The 20,900-nt window shown below is 42.3% G+C and overlaps 2 protein-coding genes across 2 annotated transcripts in view; both read left to right on the top strand.

The window, feature by feature from the left end:
* The first annotated feature begins 75 nt into the window (after positions 1-75).
* Positions 76-7,480, top strand: HMGN1 (high mobility group nucleosome binding domain 1). The gene is made up of 6 exons (XM_065676978.1): positions 76-340; positions 755-787; positions 886-915; positions 1,017-1,067; positions 3,942-4,073; positions 6,576-7,480. The coding sequence occupies exons 1-6, from the start codon at positions 326-328 to the stop codon at positions 6,621-6,623; spliced, it is 309 nt and encodes a 102-aa protein (XP_065533050.1). The 5' UTR covers positions 76-325; the 3' UTR covers positions 6,624-7,480.
* A 4,454-nt stretch (positions 7,481-11,934) lies between these two features.
* Positions 11,935-20,900, top strand: part of BRWD1 (bromodomain and WD repeat domain containing 1) — a 57,183-nt gene continuing 48,217 nt past the window's right edge. The window contains exons 1-8 of the mRNA XM_065676984.1: positions 11,935-12,153; positions 12,345-12,403; positions 12,597-12,626; positions 12,823-12,882; positions 16,022-16,172; positions 17,390-17,488; positions 18,059-18,219; positions 18,824-19,045. Coding sequence (XP_065533056.1) covers positions 12,078-12,153; positions 12,345-12,403; positions 12,597-12,626; positions 12,823-12,882; positions 16,022-16,172; positions 17,390-17,488; positions 18,059-18,219; positions 18,824-19,045 — 858 coding nt within the window. The 5' untranslated portion in view covers positions 11,935-12,077. The remainder of the gene's footprint in view (positions 12,154-12,344; positions 12,404-12,596; positions 12,627-12,822; positions 12,883-16,021; positions 16,173-17,389; positions 17,489-18,058; positions 18,220-18,823; positions 19,046-20,900) is intronic.

The following is a 20,900-nucleotide window of genomic DNA, read 5'->3' as shown; positions in this document are numbered from 1 at the left end:
CTCTCTCCCTCCTTTCCCGGCGAGGCGGGGCGGGCGATAGGTGAGAGCAGAGGAGGGGGCGTGGCCTGGGGGCGCCCCCCCCCGCCCAATCCGGCTGGATCCTGTTGCGGCGCCGCTGGCGCTGCCGGGATGGATGGGGGGTGGGGGGGCGGTTTCCCTGCGCAGCGAGCCCGTCTCGCAGGCAGCCGCTCAGCCGTGAGGCGCCTCGCGCGCGCAGCAGCCGGGCGGGAGCAGCAGCAGCAGCCGCAGCCGCAGCAGCAGCCACAGCCGCAGCAGCAGCTCCGGGGGTCGCGGCCGGGAGCCGCTGCCGCGCAGCCTCGCTGCCATGCCGAAGAGAAAGGTGAAGAGAGCGGAGCCGATGACGGGGAAAAGCGCTGCCCGGGGCGGCACCGCGCCACAGGGGCCGGGCCGGTGTGGGGTGCATGTGTGCGTGTGTGTGAGGGGGTAAGGGGAGGGCGGTCTGGCAGCGCGGGGACGGCGCCCGGAGAGAGACGGGCGCCCTGCGGTCGCAGGCGCGGCGGCCTCCAGCGCTCGCTGTCTGTGGCCGGCGCCTTCCCTTTGCCACCCTTTTGGGGGCGCCGCGCTGGGGATGGCGGCGCTGGTGTGTAGGAGGGTCGGCGGGGTGCTGCCGGCCGCCTCTCCGCTCAGGGACTCGAACTCCGAAAGCGGCGGGCAGGGGCGGGCGAGCGGCGGCGTCACGCGCCGGGCCGCCCTCCCTGCTGCCCCGCCTTACTCGCGGTGTTTGCGTTGGCAGGTGGCGGCGGCGGACGGGGAGGCCCCCGAGGAGGTAGGTGCAGCGGTCGCGGCGGGCCGCAGCAGGCCCGGGGCGCTGCCGCCCAGCCCCCTGCTTACGGTGTTTGTCTTCTCTCTTTTCCCGGTTCATAGCCGAAGAGGCGATCGGCGCGGCTGTCCGCTGTGAGTACGGGAGCGGGGGGTGCGAGGGTTGCGCGCTTTCCTGTACCGAAAAGGGGATTGCTGAGAGGTGAATCTCGACCTTACCTGTGCTTTCTCCGCAGAAACCTGCTCCTGCCAAAGCAGAGCCGAAACCAAAAAAGCCGGCGGCAAAGGTGAGAGTGGCAGGGGAAGGGAGAGCAGGGAGGGGAGGTGGTTGAGTGCTTGGGCAAGTGCCCAGTGGCATCCCGTTTCGGGCTGGTGCTGCTCGGTGTCCCACAGTTTCTTCACACGTTACTTGTGTGAACGCGCACTTCTCTGAAACATCGTTTTTCAGGTGCTTCTGCCAGTATCCACTGGTACATTCGGCCACTGTTCAAGTAGATCTTGCTAAGCACTCACAGTGTTGCATAGAAATATGGACACCAGTTCCTGGGTGGTAATTTGGTACTGAGCAGAACAACTGGAGCGTCAAAGCAACTGTACATAGGATTGTGTTTCATCACTGTAACAAAAAGGGTTAAAATACATTTAAAATTTAAGGCAGTGTGTTAGGACAAGAAAAAATACTTGAATTACTCAGGTAGCTACTGAAAAAGATCTGAGTTTCACTCATGTAGTCTAGCTTTCAGATATTTGTGTGCATAAACAAGGGTTGGGTTAGCATGATCTTTTGGTTTTCCAATATAGCCTTCACACTGCCAATAACAGGCGCAGAGTACTTTGTTTTGTGGGAGAAATAAAAGAGGTTGTATGTCTGTTGGCTTGTTGGTATATGTGGTTTGAAGTGTTCCTTTGTGATTATAAGCTTCTCTTAACGTATGGATTAAGATAATTTCAAATGCACTAACACAGAACTCTGCAGGCTTTTTGATGTTCTCATTAATCCTACTGAACAGTTACTTAGTAATGCACCTTCATTCCAATGATTTGAATATCAGTGCATTCCTATTTCCAAAGTTGTAAGCCTAAAGAATTTGGGGAAGTTTTCCAATTTTACTTCAGTTCTGATTCTCTTTCTTTTCAGTGTCTTGTGTGGTGCATCTAATTCTTAATGCTGCTGTTTGGTGCTGACTGATATGCATGGTATGGCTTCCTGCTTGTAACCACTTGTAGAAAGAAATATTTCTGCAGTTCATAGCAGGGAGCATACTCATGCAAACCAAGTACATCACAAACAGTTGTCATCTTAGAATATCAAGTAGAACACATTGCATGAGGCCCCCTTGGAATGCTGCTGTAATGTGAATATGTCCTTTTTTTTTTTTTTTCCTTTTTTAAACTGCTGTTGCTATTGGCAAATCAAATAGATGTGTAACTTGTTTTACATGTGATCCTCTGTTCTAGAACTTGTGCTGTCACTTAACTCTTGCTGTTTGGAAACTTTCTTATTGTCAATGTAAAAATCTTTGTGCTTTTCAATCTCTTTGTAGTTTACTTCTTCAGCTTCAATACTTTCATATTTTAGCTATCTCTGGATTTTTCTTCAAATGGTTGCAGAAATATTTCACTTACCAGTGAAATGATAGATTTTTAAGTTTTAAATTATGGGTTTTTTTCTGTATTTGATCCATAAAAAGATGTTTCTTTACATCAACTTTGTAACTTTTAAAAACTTCCCTGACAGTATTTTTGTGGTTGAAGAAGTTTGCTCATACAGAGTTACTTGGTGAGTTTTTAAAAAAAATAAATAGCAATGGAGAAAAATATATTTTGACAATCAAACTACAGAAGTCTTCATGTTATGAAACTGTCTGTTACCTGAATTTGTAATACTGAGCTTAACCTTTAACTTTTTTAGTATTTTCTTTTTTCCATTAGCATGTTACAACTGTGTTCGCTGTGCTCTTTGATTTCAGAAACTATTGTTCCTAAAAATAGGAGCAAAGTATTTCTAAAGTTTTGTGGACATTGACAATTTAGTTACCTTGAGTAAGATGCTTCAGCACTGACTGTTCTCACTTTGCTATCTCTTGTATATGTAATGTAACTTACTGCATGTTTTTATCCAGTGGTGTAAAAACACATAGAACTTTTGCTCAGTAGTTGCAATTCATTGGCAAAACCGTATTTTTATGAAGACAGAATTTTACATGAGCATTCATGTACAATTGGAAGTGTACTCAGATAGCTATTAGAAAGTTGCATGTGTGAAGTAAGAAAGTTGTATGGGTCTTGTAGGGGAGAACGCTTGGAGTGAAGATAGGACAGAATGTTGTGACCAAGTGGTTTCTAGTAGTAATCTGAGATACGTCTACATTACTTAAAATATGCATAAATAAGAACGTTATTTCTTGGAGTGAATTTTAGGTCAGAGGCAACAAATTAGGACATAATTTGGAGAAAATACTCGTGAAATGCACACAATATTTTTAACAAGATCAGACACATTTTAAGTGTAGTGGTCTTCTGCTTAGAGGTTATGTTCTCTTGCCACTTACTGACATTGTATCTTCCAGAAAAAGTTTTACAATTTGCCATTTCTTGAAAAATTTTGCTATAGAGAACATCTGGGATATGATGTATTATGTATTTATATGAAAGTAGCTCTTGCATAAATACTTTTTACCTACTCATGTAACAACAGTCATGTGGGTACAGAGGATGTGACTGAAACAGTGACAAAAGAGCACTGGAAATGATACTTCTAGGCGATGCATTTTTTAGATTAGGTTATGGAAATTGCCCTGTGGATATTAGAGGGAAAAAGTGTTTGAAGTGCTTTTTATTTACAGAGCAGAAGGACCACATTGTTATTTTTTATGTGCCACAAGGCTAAATCATATCTTACAAATCTGTCTAGCTGCTAAAATCTGATCATCTTCTCATCCCAGTTTGATTCTCGTAATTTTACTGTCTGGAACTGTGATTGTTTGTATGTAGTCTGAAAAACTTTTTTGACAGTTGAACTACGTATTCACTCATTGGTTTTTGGTAGTAGCTCCCTCTGCTTAGCAAGTCGGTCTTGGTTTTGTGTAGGTTTTTATTATTTCCAAACGTTACCTAGTAGGTCATAGGAATTTAGGTACTGGAAATTTATTTCATTGCAGGATAAATCTGAGGACAAGAAGGTTCAAACAAAGGGGAAAAAGGGGCCTAAAGGAAAACAGACAGAAGAGACAAACCAAGAACAGACAAAGGACAACCTGCCTGCAGAAAATGGAGAAGCTAAAACCGAGGAGGTAAAGTTGTCTGGATTCTTTGCTGCAAAGCAGCTGGATAACTTCCTGTACTGGTTTATCCAGATATCTATCAGAAACATACACAGTTCTCAGAATCTATTTCTGAAAAAAAACCCCAACAAACCCCCCCCCCCCAAAAAAAAAACACAAAAAAAGAAAGTAGGCTATTGAAACATTAGTAGATACACCTGAAAAATTCTAGTTGCCCCCCAAAAAGTTGCTGTAATGTGGTAACAGTCCCAGAAATTGAGAAAAAAGGTGAGAATTTTACCACAGGATAATGTCCTTCAGAAAGGGGCTGCTTTGCCTGCAGGAAAGTATTGCCAAAGTAATACATACAGGGTGCATGGAGGGTGTACTGCTCTGTTCGTGTGTGTTGTCTGTCTTCACAGGGTTGGGTTTGGTTTGGGTTGTAACCAACAGCCTTTGCTGATACTGGACGACAGGTTCCTTCTTGATACAGAAGTTTTTTTGACCAATGCAGTATTCATTTTCTTGGGACTGGAAGGATTTTTCATTGAAAACCCAAAGTTTAAATTATTTAATCAAAGTTGAATTAACATTTATAGGAGTCCTAGATACAGACACTGCTGGTAGAAGGGACTGGTTTGTGCAGGGATGGAAGAGAAAAGTGCAAGAAACATTAATAGTTGTTGCTGGAGAAATGAACATGCCAAATCAGTCTTGGCTGTAATACTGTGCTAAAATGGCTGTGTTGCTGAAGTTTGTGGAGTCACTGATCAAGTAACTGAAAGCATCCTCCACACTATTCTTTTTCTGGAATGTGGACATTTAATTTAGTTTTAAATGTAGGACAAGATCTGTAGGGAGAAGCAGTGCCTCCTACTAGGACAGCTGTTAACAGCTGGATGAAACACAAGTTTTCATGTGGCAGTAAGCCTAGAATAAGTCATATTTCTGCAATACTGAATGCCTCACTCATTTTAATGATTTCAGTGGAGTTTGCTGGTCAGATAGTCAGATGATTTTTTTTTATTTTTTAATGTAAAGGTGTGATTTGTGCTTCCTGTCAGTTTGTTGCACTGGGAAGTAATTATTTTTTTCTAAGATAGAAAAAAGTCTATCTGAATTCTGTCTTACCAGTGCACAGCTCAATCTTCAAGTAGAGGAAAAGAGTATTTGCTTTTTAGGAAGGTGGTGTGGTTTGGTGGATGAGGAAGGTACAGGATGGTACTCGAGCATACAAGATACTTAGTTTGGGGTAACAGTCTTTCACTTGCAAGCTTCCAGTGTGATCTTTGTGAAAAAGTTGTGCTGTAGCTATGAATTCTGTAGTTGGCTTACCCTTCTGCACAGCTCTGGCTCTGTATTACTATCATGTAATTTGGTCTTCAGATTTGTGCATGTAGTGTTTCAGCAATACCAGTGACTTAAATTGCTGGGGTCTGTTTAGTACACTAGTGCAGAGATTATATAAATTTGCAAGGAGTGGGTGATGGCTTCTGGAGCCCATCTTCCTGCTGGTCTCAGGTTGGTCATGCTACCTAAAATTCCAGGTTTAATAGAATATTGAAGTCTATAAGAGGCAGAAGTGTACCATGTCCTGTTGGACATTACTGTTTTCAGTTGAGACAAAGGTGTCAGATATGCCATTGTTGATACACGCGGGCTGGTGAAAGGCCCATGAGGACTTCTGGTGACATTCACTGAAACCTGGCCCTGCAAATGGAGATGGCTTCTGTACTTCGTCCTTCAGAAGCTTCCCCCAGGTGGCAGTAAAGGCTGAGCGGGTGTTGGGGTTCCTGTTTGGGTGCTACAGTGATTTATTCTCCTGGTGGTGCTGCAAAGCTTTGGAATAATTAAATATAATTTTTATGTTAATAGATGTGTCACATTCATTTTCTTAATCTACATTGCAAATGCAATGAGTTTTCTGATCTAAATGGCGTTCACAGTTTCAGTCAGTTAAGATGGTATAAATTTGTTCTGAAGCTGAGATATACAGCATACAGAATTTCAAAAATAGTATAGCTCTGCTGCTACCATTCAGTTTCACTGAATGTATTTCTACAAAATTAGGTTTAATACAGTACTGTGTTTCGAAGTCTGACTAAGTTACTGCAGGACTTCGAGAAGATGTTAACAGTGCTGCACTGAAGTTTAAATTCATGAAGTGTACCTGTAGTGTCTTTCCTAGACACTCTATATGCAGGAATTGTAGCTTGGTAGGTTAAAAAGCCCCATCTTCCTGTCATAAAGGCAGTAATGGGCTTTTTTCTTTCAAAAAAAAAATTAAAAGTCCTTTGCAGTGTGTATTAAGTAATAACAGCAGCAACATTCTGAAATTCAGCCTGATGCATCTGAGGAAATAGAAGCCTTTTCAAGACAGTTTGTTTTCAGTCAGTCATTATGCAAGAGAAATAAGCAGATTGGCACAGCATGTGGTCTGTAGAACCAAGTTATGGTTGTTCTGCCTGTCAGGTTAGCGAACTTGTGCGTTAAAAATACTGCAAGTGTTTTGTTTCTTTGTCTTCTTTTCAGACCCCAGCATCTGACGCAGCAGCAGAGAAAGAAGCAAAGGCTGAGTAACATCTGGTGCCAGGTCTTTAATTGGTGGTCCTTATACCTTTCTTCTTGTACAATTCAGAGGAATATTTTTATCAACTATTTTGTAAATGCAAGTTTTTTAGTAGTTCTAGAAAACATGTTTTTAAAAAGGAGAGAATCCCAACTCAATCCATTTTTTTACATATTTAGATAAGTGTAAATGCTTTTTTTAAGTGGTAAAATCATGTACTGGTTGTCTGTTTTCTATGAAACCAGAAATAAATGGGATGTTACATTAAGGAGAGGGCTTTGAAGCCTCAATTAGGCTTCATGTTCCGTAGACTGAGAGGGACAGTTTTTCTATCCTATTAAATGAAGAATAACATGGATCAGACTTTGGAATTCATAACGGTATATTGAGAATGTCTTAGAATTTTAGTTACTTATCTTTATCATGGTTGTACCATCAGTAGAATTGCTTATCTAATGAAACTGCTCCCTAGTGTTGGATTTCTCGCTGAGTGATGTATATCTGTGACAAAGTTATTTTTGGTAGTTGCAGCTTTATTTTTTCCAACAACTTTGTAGCTATGATGAGAAAGATTGGAAACTCTTATTATATCTTTAAATACTGACTAAGTAGAAGTTGCTGCTTGGCAGACATAACCTGTTATGTCAGTATTCGAGATACTGGAACTTCATATCCAGTTTTAAAGAACATCTTGTCTACAAAGATAAATTGAAGAATACGTGTAGTCCTTGGGTTAAAAAAATCCCCAACAAACAGAATTACAGTTTTTAGATTTAAAAAAAACTACGTGAATAAAAACAATTGTGAAACTGTTCAGTGTGTCTGTGATCACCAAACAAAAGCCAAATAAATCTTGATTATGAAAGGATGTTTCTGTAGCTCTTGCGTTGACTATGGCAACTCCCAGTGTAAGTGGTGTAGTTTTTGATTTTTAGCTGTGTTCTTAACTATTATTATAAATGTACTTTTCAAGAGGTAGGTGGTAATGTAGGGAGGGAGTAGCAAGTACGAAACAGTATTTGCAGGCTTAATGGGGAGTTCTGCTTTGAAAGCCTAGTACTGCTTCTGTTACCTAAAAAAAATACAAAAATTGGAACTCAACAGCTGTTACCGGCTATTTAAGGCCACAGGTTGGCAAAGCCTTGTTTCATATGTAACTAATTCACGTAGTAACAAAACTGGCCTGATTCTTCCTTGCTGTATTTGAAGAAAATGTATCAATTTTGTTGAAGATGTTCTGTCATCAGAAGGGGGCATAGGACAGAAGGAAATGGGTTCACACCAAACCAGGGGAAGTTCAGGTTAGATACAAGGAAGAAGTTCTTTACTGTGAGGGTGGTGAGGCACTGGAACAGGTTGCCCAAAGAAGTGGAAAATGCTCCACCCCTGGCAGTGTTCAAGGCCAGGCTGGACAGAGTCTTGGGAGACACGGTCTAGTCATGGCAAGGGGGTTGCAACTAGATGACATTTAGGTCCTTTCCAACCCAAGCCATTCTGTGATTCTGTAGGATTTAGTATACATTACTTAAAAACTCAAATCTAGTACAGCATTACTTCAGTTCTCCCGTGCGTGGAGTGTGGGACTAGTTTGTTAAGAGTTGCTTTTTTTTTTTTTTTTGGTGTTTTTTTTTTTGTTTGTTTGGTTTTTGGTGGTTTTTTGTTGTTGTTTTGTTTTGGTTTTTGTATTTTTCCCACTTCTGTTATTTTGCTGAGTTGCAGCAGGTAGTAGCATGTTTTTATCTTACCAGTTTATTTAATATCAGTCAGACAGCTGCCAGCCTTATCTTGGGAGGAGTCAAGATCAAAAAATAACTGTTTCTTTTTTTTCCCCTTGACTGAGAACTTGTTTATGCTCTTAAGCAACACCTGCAAGCACAGTTATTTGCTTCCTTTCCATTTTTTTGTGCCATTTTTCAAATTCTCATACAGTTACTTCTAAAAAACACTAGTTTTACCTCTTCACTTGTTTTCTTAAACCATGCTTAAATTCAAGAAAGCATTTTACCCTTTCTACCCTTGAATGTTTAAGCAATGTTCCACTTTTCTTTAGCACTGGACCCCAGTACATTTCTGGTCCATTTCCAGCACAGCTGTGTTCCTAGCAGAGGGCACCTGGCTTTGGCAGTGGCTTTGAGTTCTTGGATATTCAAAAAACTTTATGGCACTTTTTCTAATCACTTGCCCTTCTCCCCAACCCCTCCAGTTATCTTATTTGTTGGTTTAATTTAGTAGTAGCATAACACAGCTACATGACATTACTTTCTGTTTTTAGCAACTGAAAAACCCCAGTTAAATGACTAATAAACTTGCAGGTAAATACCCTGAAATAACCCCTTACTTCATTTTACAGTGTGCCCGATTCTCATGTTTTGAGTCTGATGTCGAGATCCTGTTGACTTTCAACAGCTTCTCTCAGACATATGTGATCCACTGTCCTTTTTATCTTTGTATCTGCGTATCTATTGTAACTGCTTCCTATTTTTTGTCCTTTTAGGGACAAAAAGTTACTTCTTACTTTATTATAGAAGTGAAAGGGCTTAGCAAGGGTAAATCAGTGACACTTGCTCTGAGGACAGAGGCATTTTCATGCTGGAAGAAGGGTAGAACAGACATAGTTCCATAAGGAGCACAGAAGCCCTACATCTATTCTGGGCAGCACAATCCACTTGATGGGGTCAAGAATGAAACAGGCTTTCCTAATTGCATAAAGCATGCCTAGTAAATATGTGCGTGAATCAGCTATTAATTTTGCAGTAGACATACTGTAGCATGAAAGGCCAGCATGTAACCATAAAAACCCCACCAGTTTGGCTATTGGGAAAATGAGGAATTGCATACATCAACACTAGGTGTCAGTTCTGCTTGTGGAGAATTGGAGTGGAAGACAGTAATTTCCACAGGCATGCTCTAAAAAAGGCATTATTTCCTGACTGATGCCAGATACATTTGCTCAGAGCAACTGTCCTGGTTTCAGCTGCAACACTTTTCTCCTTCCTAGTAGCTGGTGCAGCGCTGTGTTTTGGCTTTAGTCTGGGAACAACGCTGTTCTAAACCAGCCATGTTTTAGTTGTTGCTAAGTTGCACTTATCCAGATCAAGGTCTTTGCAGCTTCTCGTGCTCTGCCAGTGAGGAGGGGCACAGACAGGACACCTGAGCCAGAGTAGCCAAAGAGGTATTCCATACTGCAGCACATCATGACCAGTACATAAACTGAGAAGAATTACCCAGAAGGGATGATCGCTGATATAAACAGGTTGAGTATTGGTCAGTTGGTGGCGGGCAATTGTATTGTGTACCGCTTATGTTTTCTGAGCTTTCATTTCTTCTCGTTTCCCATTATTATTGGTATTCCTTCTATTATCACTATATTTTACTTTATTGGCTTGTTTTTATCTCAACCCGTGGGGTCTACATTCTTTCAATTCTCCCCATCTTGCCTGGAGGAGGTGAGGGAGTGAGCAAATGGCTGCATGGTGCTGAGTTACCAGCTGGGTCTAAACCACAACAGCAGCTAAGGGACAGAGTGGCAGCTAATGCAGATTTACATACAGCACTGTGGAATACATATGTAACAGAGAACCTCCACTTCTAAATACAATGTGAAGAGAGCAAAATATGTTTCCTTAAAGTTCCTTGATGGTATTTGCACACTGCTACTAGTTGTTCTGGTTCAGTGTGCCATGTTATATGTGGTTACACTGCACCACTCTGGAATTAATTTTCTAGAGTCAACTAGATTGCAGCTCCTTAAAACACAAACACAGCCAGGATGCTTAAGTGCATCCAAATTTAGCTGATGAACACGCATTTATCTGGCAGTGAGATCTACAGGAACACAGGCGGTCTTTAAGAATGATGTGGCTGAAGCTTGCAACAATACTGGAAGCAGAAAACTATGGATCTCGTTTAAAGAAAGGTTTTAAAAGGACAGAATGCTGGTTTTTTTCGGTGGGCTTTTTGTTTGTTTGGTTGCACCTGACCTGTGCACTAACTCACCAGGAAGCAGGGCAGGACTCTGCCTTCTGGGATGCCTCTGGGACAACTGCCCACTGCTGGGCCTGCTCCTCAGGTGCACAAAAGCTCTTTGTCTGAAGCTGAAAGCACATCGAAGGTTGAGAGATTAATAAAATACACACCTATTTCTACAATGATCCATAAAAATACTTCAAGGGTTCCAAAGGTGCATACGAAGCCCCCACAGGTGCGGAATGGGAAAAACAAAGGGGTTTGGATGTAAAACGCAGCAAGAGCACAGCTAGTGCTACATTTACATTAGAATTCACGCTGGGCAGAGGTGAGAAGCAACTGTAAGAAGTGAAAAAGAGCCCTATAAATAGGCTTCCAAAGCCAGGGTGGGGGGGAGGCGCTGCTGGCACCAGTTTGCATAGTCGGGGTTGGGGAGAGGCAAAGCTGCTGGTTTCGGAAAGGGGACGGCAGGGACACGATCCCTTCTCCGGGAGGCACTGAAGCGAGGTTTAGGAGAGCCGCGGTGCCCCCGAGCATAGCACCCCCGGAGCTCCAGTGAGACAGGCATGTGGAGTCAGGAGATCCGCCTCAAGGAGCGGACAGGAGCCAAAACACAACCGATGCCGCGTACAAACATTCGGCGATGCGGTGGTTGCAAACGCGCTCGTATTGCCCGCTGCCCGAGCCGGGAGGCGCACACCGCTGTGCCCAGCTCTCTGCCCGGGAATGAGCACGGTAACGGGCTTTCAGGCGGAGATCTGGGCCCCGAAGCGGGCCGCAGCCTGTCTCTGCCGGTGCGGATGCGGCCGGTCCCCGCCAGAACCGGCAGCAGCGGCGGCGGCTCGGCCACCGCCTCCCCACAGCGGCCGCACGCTCGCAGCCCTCAGCCGCAGCCCAACCGCCGCTCCGCGCGCACAGCAGCCCCGCCCTCCTCCGCCATCCGCCTTCCTCGCGCAATCCTTCCGCGCCCGCGCCTCTCGTTCCCTCACGGGGCTGCCTCTGCCGTCCTCTCCCCGCGCCGCTCCCCCCCCGCACGTGTTCCGCGCACACACGCGCCGCGCCCCGCCCAGCCGCGCGCCGCTCCCCGCGCTCCCGGGACAGGGACTACTTTTTCTTTTTCCCCCTCCCCCGGGCGTGCCGGGCGCAGGTGTCGGCGGCGGCGTGCTGGTTGCGCGGCAGCGATGGCGGCGGCGCAGAAGCTGTACTAAGGAGGGGGGGCGGGGAGGGGAGAGCAGCCGGAGCGCGAGCGCGGCGTCCGGCGGGGGGCGGGGGAGGCTCACTCCCGCGCGCGGAGGGGAGGGGAGAGAGCACAGAGGAGGGGGGGGGGGGGGGGGGCGGCTGGCGGTGGGGGAGGGGCGGCGCTGACAGGGCTATGCCGAGCCGGGCCCTGCCCGCGCCAGGCGCTGACTGAGCCCTAAGCCCTGCCCGGGCAGCAACGGCCGCCGCCAGCAGCGACTGTACAGAGCAAGCGTGCGGCAGCCGCCGGGGCCGGAACCGCCATGGCCGAACCCCCGGCCTCTTCTAACTCCGGCGGCGGCGGCGGCGGCGGCGTGTCCCTGCCGCTCATTGAATCAGGTAAAACCGGCGGGGCGCGAGCGGCCGCAGGCCAGGGAGAGAGCTACTACCGGTGCCGCCGCTCCCTGCCGCCATCTTCCTGACCGTGATTATGAATTACAGTCACCCCGGGGGCTCCCCCCTCCCCCCCCCCCCCCCCCCTCCCCTCCAGCGCCGGCCTCACCCCCCGTCTTTCCCCGTGTCTTTTGCAGAGCTCTATTTCCTCATAGCTCGTTTCCTGACCACCGGGCCCTGCAGGAGGGCGCTGAAGGTGAGTACAGGGGTGCCGCACACTCACCAGGGCTCACGGGCTCGGACCCCGCGGCCGCTCGCTGCCGCAGGGCGCATCGAAAGGGAGCTGTGAACAGATCCTCCCCCCCCCCCCCCGCTCCCCCTCCTCAGTCCTTGAGAAGCCGGAGGCTTGCTCGTCCCTAAATCAGTGTTTTTTTCCCCTTTTTCTGCAGGTGCTGGTGCAGGAGCTGGAGCAGCACCAGGTCTGTGTGGGCTCTGATGAAATAATCTCTCTCACTGTAGTCAAAAGTTTCCCTTACTTTACGAGTCATTCAAGTTTCTTCCACTCTACTGTCTCAACTTTTCCGCCTCAGCACGTATTGTTTTGGATGTGATACCTCCCTTCTTCCCTTTTAACCACTCACTTTTTTTTCTTTTTTCTCCCCCTCCTCCATTTAGTTGCTTCCTAAAAGGTTGGATTGGCAAGGAAATGAGCATTATAGAAGTTATGAAGAATTGGTGAGATTTTTTTTCTTTTAAAACTTTTATTTAGGGTGATAACGTTGGTGTTAGACCCTTTTGCTTTAAAAGTAGGCCGAAAACTTTACGTTCCAGTTTCATTCAGGCTCTGCTAAGACATTATAAATATTTTTAAAAGGGCCTTTAATTTCTTTACATTAGACTAACAAAAACACAAGTGGTGGTTTAAATTGGGGATATTGTTTACATAGCAGAGGTGGAGCTTGGCGTTGTGCTTTGGTACATGCCACTGCCTACATACAGGGAAGAACCAATCTGAAGCAAGGTTTCATTTCAGAGCTTCACCAGTGAGTTTGTTAAGTGCGTTTTGATTTGATGGTATTTATTTTCTGTTTGGCTTCAGCAGTCCCCTTCAACAGATTAGGAAACGAAATCTCTGTTCAGAAATTAAGGGTAGGCAGCTCTGGTGCCTATGAGTATGCTCTTTATCTCTGCCTACTCACTGGTCATAGCTTTGTTTGTTAATGCTAGGAAGATGCGAGTGATCTCTCAACAGCATGTACTTTATGCCTTCTATGGCTGATGTTTGCTCCAAGTGTTTTAACTTATATCTGTTTCAGAATGGAAAGCTGTCTTTCTCTTGGTGTTTTATTATGCTGGTTCTTAAGTGGCAGAGTATATTTGGTAGTTGAATCTTGCGAAGTGATGGCCTGATGATGCCTGCCCAGTGTAGCTTTATTCTGCTTTATTGGAGTTGATCTTGTTTCCTTGAAACAGATGCTTATTCTCGCCTTTTTCCCCTTAAGATTCAGGCATTCCAGGCTGATTGACTGACTTCCCCCTTACCATCAGCTTGTGTAATGTTATAGGTAAATCCCCTTGTTCCTTTTATGTAGCTCTTGAGCATCTCAGAATCACGTTTGCATACGGAAGAAAGAAAATTTCGCTTAAAGCATTTAATTATTTAAATGCTGCTTAAAATGATAAACTGGGTTCTGCTTCTTCTACTTGTCAGTATGGTCAGTTGAGCAAATGAGGTTTTAGATTAATGCTTTAAGTCACTGAAAAGCCTAGTCTTGCTAAACAGGAATACTTTCAAGCTCTGACTTGAATTTAGCAAACATTAAAAGTACTATTAAGTTTAAAAAGGATTGTTTCGATGGTTTTATGTTTGTTAGTTGTATTTCTTTTGGCAAAAAAAGTAGTGGTGTTGGGAGATGATGTGGATTCTTCTGACTTCGCTAAAGGTTTTTTTAACAATGTTTGTTATGCATATACAGTTGTCACATTAATTCTTTAATATGTTAAAGATACTAATGCTTCTTCTACCTTTTTTCCCTACAAAATTTAAAATAAATCTCTACACAGGATAATAGTATTTCACAATATCAAATTAATTTTGTGAAGGTTTTAGTTTCTGCTTTTGAGGGTCTTTGGGCATCGCTTGTTGCCTCACTTGTCTCACTCTGAATTTGCAGAGACCACAGACAAATGCAGTCATATGGTGCAATTATTTATTTTCCTCTTTGTTCATCATGGAATTGGAGCAGGACTTCAAAATGCCTGGTACTTCCAAAATCTGAGGAAAACTACTTTAAAAGGAAATGAATTGCAAGGTTTTGTATGCATGCTTCAATCAGGGATTGCTTTTGGAATATATAGTTCCTGATAATGGCGTGCAAACAAAATGGTTTATACTGCTTGGCATAAAGTATGCTGAGCTTTCTGTCCTGAATGTTGTGGCTGGTGCTACTCTGTACCAATTCAAGAGGCAAAAATTATAAACATATGATGAAAAAGTGTATTTTGTAATCTTTTGGACTGCCAAATGTATTTCTCATAATCAACCAAATATCTGCTGAGCTGTATGGTAATGTTAACTATTTTACTGATATTGCCACCTCCCCACTCCCCCATCAATATATCCAGTACCCCCAGAGACTTTATACCTTACTTGGATTTTTAATATCAAAGCAAATAATAGGCTGTGGCTTAAATTGTACTTTCTCCATACTCGGTGTGCATTTGAGCAACTTTTTGTTACATGACAGCATGTGGTATTTTTATTCCCACTGTTCTGATGACAAGATCAGCCTTGTCAGGATTTCCTTTATCCAAGTTCTGTTGTTAGGTTAAGGGAATAGCATCATAAGCACGAGCTAGTTCTGCTTGTGTTCTGAGCTACATGGGCAAGAGGCCACATACCTGTGTTGGTGTGGCCTGCTGCCTTTCTTGGATGTATTGGCTGGGAGTAGTCTGGCTGCTGAAGTAGCAGTGTGGCTTCTGGGTCCAACTGATTTTGACGTGGCAAGATCAGAGAGTGGAGTAAACATGGGGCAGTTTCTGCCTGCTGATTCAGGCCTCCCCAGTAGCTTAAATTTATGATTCTGATTGTTTGGTTTACTCAAGTCTGTGTAAAAGCTACTTCGCATATTTAACTTTTGCAGTACTGTGATTGACTTTGTAGTTAGATAAGGATTATTTTTCACTGAATTCCCAGAATGTAAAGGGAAAAATGAAAACCCACTTATATCTGTTCTTGACAAACATCAGAGTGTGTATGTACTTTTTCCAACTGTTAGATGTAGGTAGTATGAGTTCCTTCCTGTATGGATGTATGACTGTTTTGATCCTTTTGGCTTAAGGAAGTAGGGCAGTCTTAGACTGTGTAGTACTGTCTCTTCAAGGAGACTATTTCCAGAGAGATTGTACTCAAGCCTACTGGGTTGCAGTTTACTGTACAAGTACTGTGTGACTGAAGTACTAGTTGCATAAATTCTCATTCTTGATTACTAAAAAATTTTCCGTGATCTTGAGTTATGAGGGTTTGAATTTTATTTTTTATATTTTAAGATTTGGGTGAATGGGGCAAAGACACTTACTGTGCGGTGCTGCATGAATGGGTGCCGTACTTGTGAATATGGCAAGCTTTCAGTAGAAGTACTAAAAAGCAGTAAGTGAATTTACTGCAATTATTTTTACTATAGCTCTCCCATTCTTGGAGAATTTACTAGATCAGAGCTTAGCAGAATTGATTTTGTTTTGCAAGTTAAACAATATTTATTATACTAATATTGAAGCTTTTAGAGTCATCTGTTCTGGATGTACCGTATATATATTTATATATATATATATATACACACGCACATATGTATGTTTTAACTTTTATTTCTGCCAGGTGCTGTCCAACAAACATGTGGCTCCAGACCATTTGTTACAAATTTGCAAGCGTATTGGCCCTATATTGGATAAGGAAATACCACCCAGCATTTCTAGAGTGAATTCCTTGCTTGGTGCAGGGAGACAGTCATTGTTACGTACAGCGAAAGGTATGGTCTGTTTGTTATTTGATATGGGTATGATACATTTTCATAAGTATATGGTGAAGACTTGGAATTTTTAAAAGGTGAGAGCTTTCACCAGAATTGGCCCCGCATTTCAGTACTGTGTTTAAACACCAGGATTTTACGTATAAGCTATATATTGGCTGTTACAAAGTGATGGTTTTAAGTTGCATCATAAGAATTATTGTTACTCTGAGTGCTGAGCCTGCGGAACATGGCTAGTTTTCAGTGTTACTGCAATAAATGAATCATCAGGACACAGATGCTGTTTCTGTAACATATTCTCAGTAGTATATTGGCCCGTGATGGTTCTGAATGCAGCAGCTATTGTATTCAGTTCAGTGCAAATGTAAGACAGTTAACACCAGCTTTCGGAAAGTTTTTGTGGTTAATGCAAATAGCATCAAAATTAGTATTTGTGAATTCTCTAGATAAGGAGGAAGAAAGTCCTCACCTGTAACTTAAAGGGAATGGTTGGCAGTGCATAAGCACAAATGTTGATAAAGTAGATTTTAGCTTTAGACTTACCTCCTTGTTTCTATCAAGTTCATGTGTTTGTCTGAAGTTCTACTGGGTAGCTAGATGCTGTGATGTGGCACTGATTTGTGGGGTACTGTTGCACTTTCAGTTAACTGTCCTAACTGCTTTAAAGGATGCACACTGAATGACAGTGACTCCTCTATCCTGAAAATCAGGATAGAACAATTATTTCAGTGTGAGGGTATCAAAGTATTTGTCAGTGTGGGTATTTTTTTTAAGAATCACAGAACTGTCAGATAGAAGGGAGCTCTTGAGTTCATCTAGTTAAATAATTTCATACTAATAAATGTTCAATAAACACTTATGAACAAATATGCATTAAAATGTCAATCTTAAATGCTTTGCACTGGGGATGAGTAGGAAAAATTCCTTTTAAAGGTTAGCTTTGTGTTATATGAACTGCAGGGGCATCTCCGCTTAGGAGTGGTTTCAGAGATTGGTGGTTGGTTGTGTTGGTTTTTTTTCCCTCTGTTACCATCCTGAGTGGAATTTTCTCTGATGCTACACCGTTTGTAAAAAGTTTTGGGGCATTTGGTGTTCCTGGTTTTTCAGTTGTTTTAGTACTGTGTTTGAGACCACCTATAGGTATGTTCTTTACTGTCTTTTGGCATTTAAACATGTAGTTATGTTATTGTTTTAAACATGTACAATTGGTTTTAAAGATTGCAGGAACACAGTTTGGAAGGGCTCTGCATTTGCTGCTCTTCATAGAGGAAGACCTCCTGAATTTCCTGTGAACTATGGCACACCACCAAATCTCGGTAAGCTCTCTGCAACACCACTGCTGCTGTGAACACACAGTGTGTGTCTTGAGACTGGCCTTGCTGTGATGCTGGAAACTGCACCTCAGGGCTGGATCTGGAGGCTCATCAGGAGAACTTTCTGTGACTTCACTGGAGTTACGTATTGGGTACAAACCTCGGCTCACAGCACTAGTCAGACTATGGCCTCTAGATGACTTTTTTTTTTTAAAGCCCCTGTATTAGGTAGCTAAACCTACAGGAGACAGAAGTCCTTCTTTGGATAGAAGAACTCTTGTATGGTTTAAGGTATGGAGGCCATAGAGAGCTGTAGGAAAATAAAGGTAACACTTAGCGCTTCTTTTTTAGGGACTATTTTGATTTTACTTTTTTGATTGGAACAAGTTTAAAATACAATCTTGGTTTTATACATAGGAAAAAATTGCAAATATAAAGTAACATTTTTTTCTAAATTCTGAAAGTCACTTCTAGTAAGTTGCTAAGTAGTAGTGCAAGTCAAATAAAATCCTGTTTTAGAACAGACCTGTTTTAAATATCAGTACATTCATTCTTTGATTCTTTGTGTTCTAGTGGAAGTACATCGAGCAAAACAATTAACTGGATATGCAAAATTCAGTACTTCATTTCCAGGAAGTATGTATCAGCATGTCAAGATGCACAGACGGATTCTTGGCCATCTCTCTTCTGTATATTGTGTTGCGTTCGATAGGACTGGACATAGAATATTTACTGTAAGTTTATGAAGTAGATCCAAATCTGATTATAGCTCTAGATAGATTCAAGGAAAAGAATTTTGAAATGCATGTTATGCTAAAACTTATGGAGGTGAGTATCAGGAGTGCTAAAATGTAGCTGATGAGCTCCACTGCTGTGCTTAAGTAGAACAATTTGATGTAATTAGATGAAAATTGTAAGGTTGAAAGCATGTAAGAAATGGGGTATGTAATATCTGGTCAGGTGTTGACATTGATGAAGGAGCTTTATTCAGTGATGTAGGTCAATGTTAAGCGTGTTTCGTGTTTTTTATGAAGTGGCAGAGGAGAGATGGATTTTGCAGAATGGTACTTTTATTGGCCCCTTAGTGTAAGGAATTCCCTCAAACTTATTCCAGACTTTTTGCATTATATGGTGTAGATCTGTGGTGATTGCACTGTAATTCTGAAACATAAGTGAGCTTTTTGACGTTATTTTTTTAAGCTCATACATAGTTTTACAAAGAAGTGTAATTTACCAAGGTGTGGAAAAACATAGTTAGGCTCATTAAGGGAAACCTAAAACTTTTATCCTTAGTGTCTTTGAAAATCCTTGCTGAGTGTAATAACTGTTTCTTTCTAGGGCTCAGATGACTGTTTGGTGAAGATTTGGTCAACTCATAATGGCAGGTTATTTGCCACTTTACGAGGACATTCAGCAGAGATTTCTGATATGGCTGTCAATTATGAAAACACTATGATTGCAGCTGGAAGCTGTGATAAAATGATCAGAGTGTGGTGTCTGAGAACTTGTGCACCAGTTGCGGTCCTCCATGGGCACACAGGGTCCATTACCTCATTACAGGTAGGTTCTGGTGTTTTTCTAGGTATGTTTACATATTGGAGCATGAATAATGTAAATGGATTGTAAGAAGCAGCCAGTCCACGAAACTCGGATAAATTTCACGTGACAGCATGGTCTGGAAAGTTTAAAGGTATTTTAGTTAAATAGTAGATGATGAGGAATAATTTGGGGGGGAGGGGAGGAAAATGCTGTTGCACCTGATTTGAAAAGTTAAGAGTCTGCTTTAGTAGTAGGATTTAGATTAATGGGACACCCTATGGTTAGGTAGCTGTCATGTTGGTTAGAAATAACCAGTTTCCTTGGTTGCTTATTGCAATTCAGAAACATAGTTACAGGAATGCTCTCCACCAACAGAACCTTCCATATTTGTTTTACAACTTCTTGTAAAGAAAGATTAGTGCCTCATTTTGTTGAGAAAAGTACTTTGTGATTGCTTTTACTACGTGGAGAAGTAACTTGCCAAGTGTCCATCTTACTTCTTCACGTCAAAGTGCAATGATCTTTCACTGTGCCTGTCACTATGGTTTTCACGTGACTGAAATTATTTCTTGGGGAATATTAAAATGGGAACATTTAAATACTAATGTCAAAAATCAGTCAAAACCTACACAAAAAAACCCCGTTCCCTACCCCCTGGAATTCCTGAGTACTAAACTGAAAATAATGACAGGAATCCTTCTTCAGTTAAAAAAGGTCACTGCCTCTAATATTTGAGCTGTTGGAACTAAAGAGAATTTCTGGGAAATACTGTGTCTTCCTTGTGTCTGTTGCTGGAGATGTGGTATACTGGTTTATGTGGGTGAGTGTTCAGACCCAGTATGTGATTCTTACAACTTCTGTGATATGGGTATTTCTTCTAATCTCAAAAATGTGAGTTATTTCAAAAGTGCAAAGATGTTCAGTGTAGTATTTTGTGTTAATTTGAAGGTGTTATGATACTTTATGAGCTATTGGTAGTCCTTTGGATTCAGTCTTGGTTTGGCCTTTGTAATTCCTTATTTAACACATAAACACATAAGCAGCTCATTATCCAGATTTGTTGTGTTATCCAGTGAGACAAATAGGCTGATGTTGAGGGGTGAAGTGCTGCCTGCCAACTTAGGAAGTTCAGTGCAGAAAATAATTTTGCTGTTTTCTCAAAAATGCTGCCTCTCAAGGTAATTTTTGTATTTGCAGAATTTCCATGGCATTTATTGCATTTTTTTCCTGTTTCTTTGGTTTTTTTTTTAATGGGAAAGAACTCACTCATGGTGTTTATTTTATTGTAGTGTAATGGATTTCTTCCATTTAAGCATCTTGTCATAGAGTCCAAGGTTGGAAGGGACCTCAAGGCTCATGTAGTCCAACTTTCTTGGCAAAGCATGACCTACATTAGATGTCCCAGTACTGTAATTGCAATATATACAATTTATATGTCACTTTCCAACGGTAGCAGTAGTAACGGATGAACAATTTAAATTGACTTGTGTAACTTGAGTTCTTTAAACTTCAAGTTCTGTGAAGGGTAGTTCTATGCATACTGATAAATCCATGTCTTAAATAAGTATGTGTGAGGATGTGCTATAAATTCATTTGTGATGCTGAGTTACACTTACTTGGACTGTCTCACAACTGAAGCTCTGCTTTATTATGGAGTTAAAAAAAATAAGCTTGTCTAGTGAAACTACCTTTTTTTTTTTCTTTATTTCCAGTCTGCTCTGCTCATTATTTCAGTCATCGACAAAAGTTTTAGTGAACAAATGTGGTTGGTTAAGACCTCAAAGTGGTGAATAAATTGGTTTTATATAATGCAATAATTTAAACATAGACCACAACTTATTTTAAAATATAGGAGATGTTCTTTTGTAAGCATTTA

Source organism: Lathamus discolor, chromosome 4, assembly GCF_037157495.1.
Source record: "Lathamus discolor isolate bLatDis1 chromosome 4, bLatDis1.hap1, whole genome shotgun sequence".
Classification (NCBI taxonomy): domain Eukaryota; kingdom Metazoa; phylum Chordata; class Aves; order Psittaciformes; family Psittacidae; genus Lathamus; species Lathamus discolor.
The sequence above is the reverse complement of the archived record's forward strand: the minus strand, read 5'-3'. Positions and strand labels throughout refer to the sequence as shown.

What these genes read in the sequence shown, in the direction of transcription:
- HMGN1 (XM_065676978.1), top strand. An exon ending in GATCGGCGCGGCTGTCCGCT is followed by an intron (nt 916 to 1,016) that starts GTGAGTACGGGA and finishes CTTTCTCCGCAG; the next exon opens with AAACCTGCTCCTGCCAAAGC. An exon ending in CAAAAAAGCCGGCGGCAAAG is followed by an intron (nt 1,068 to 3,941) that starts GTGAGAGTGGCA and finishes ATTTCATTGCAG; the next exon opens with GATAAATCTGAGGACAAGAA.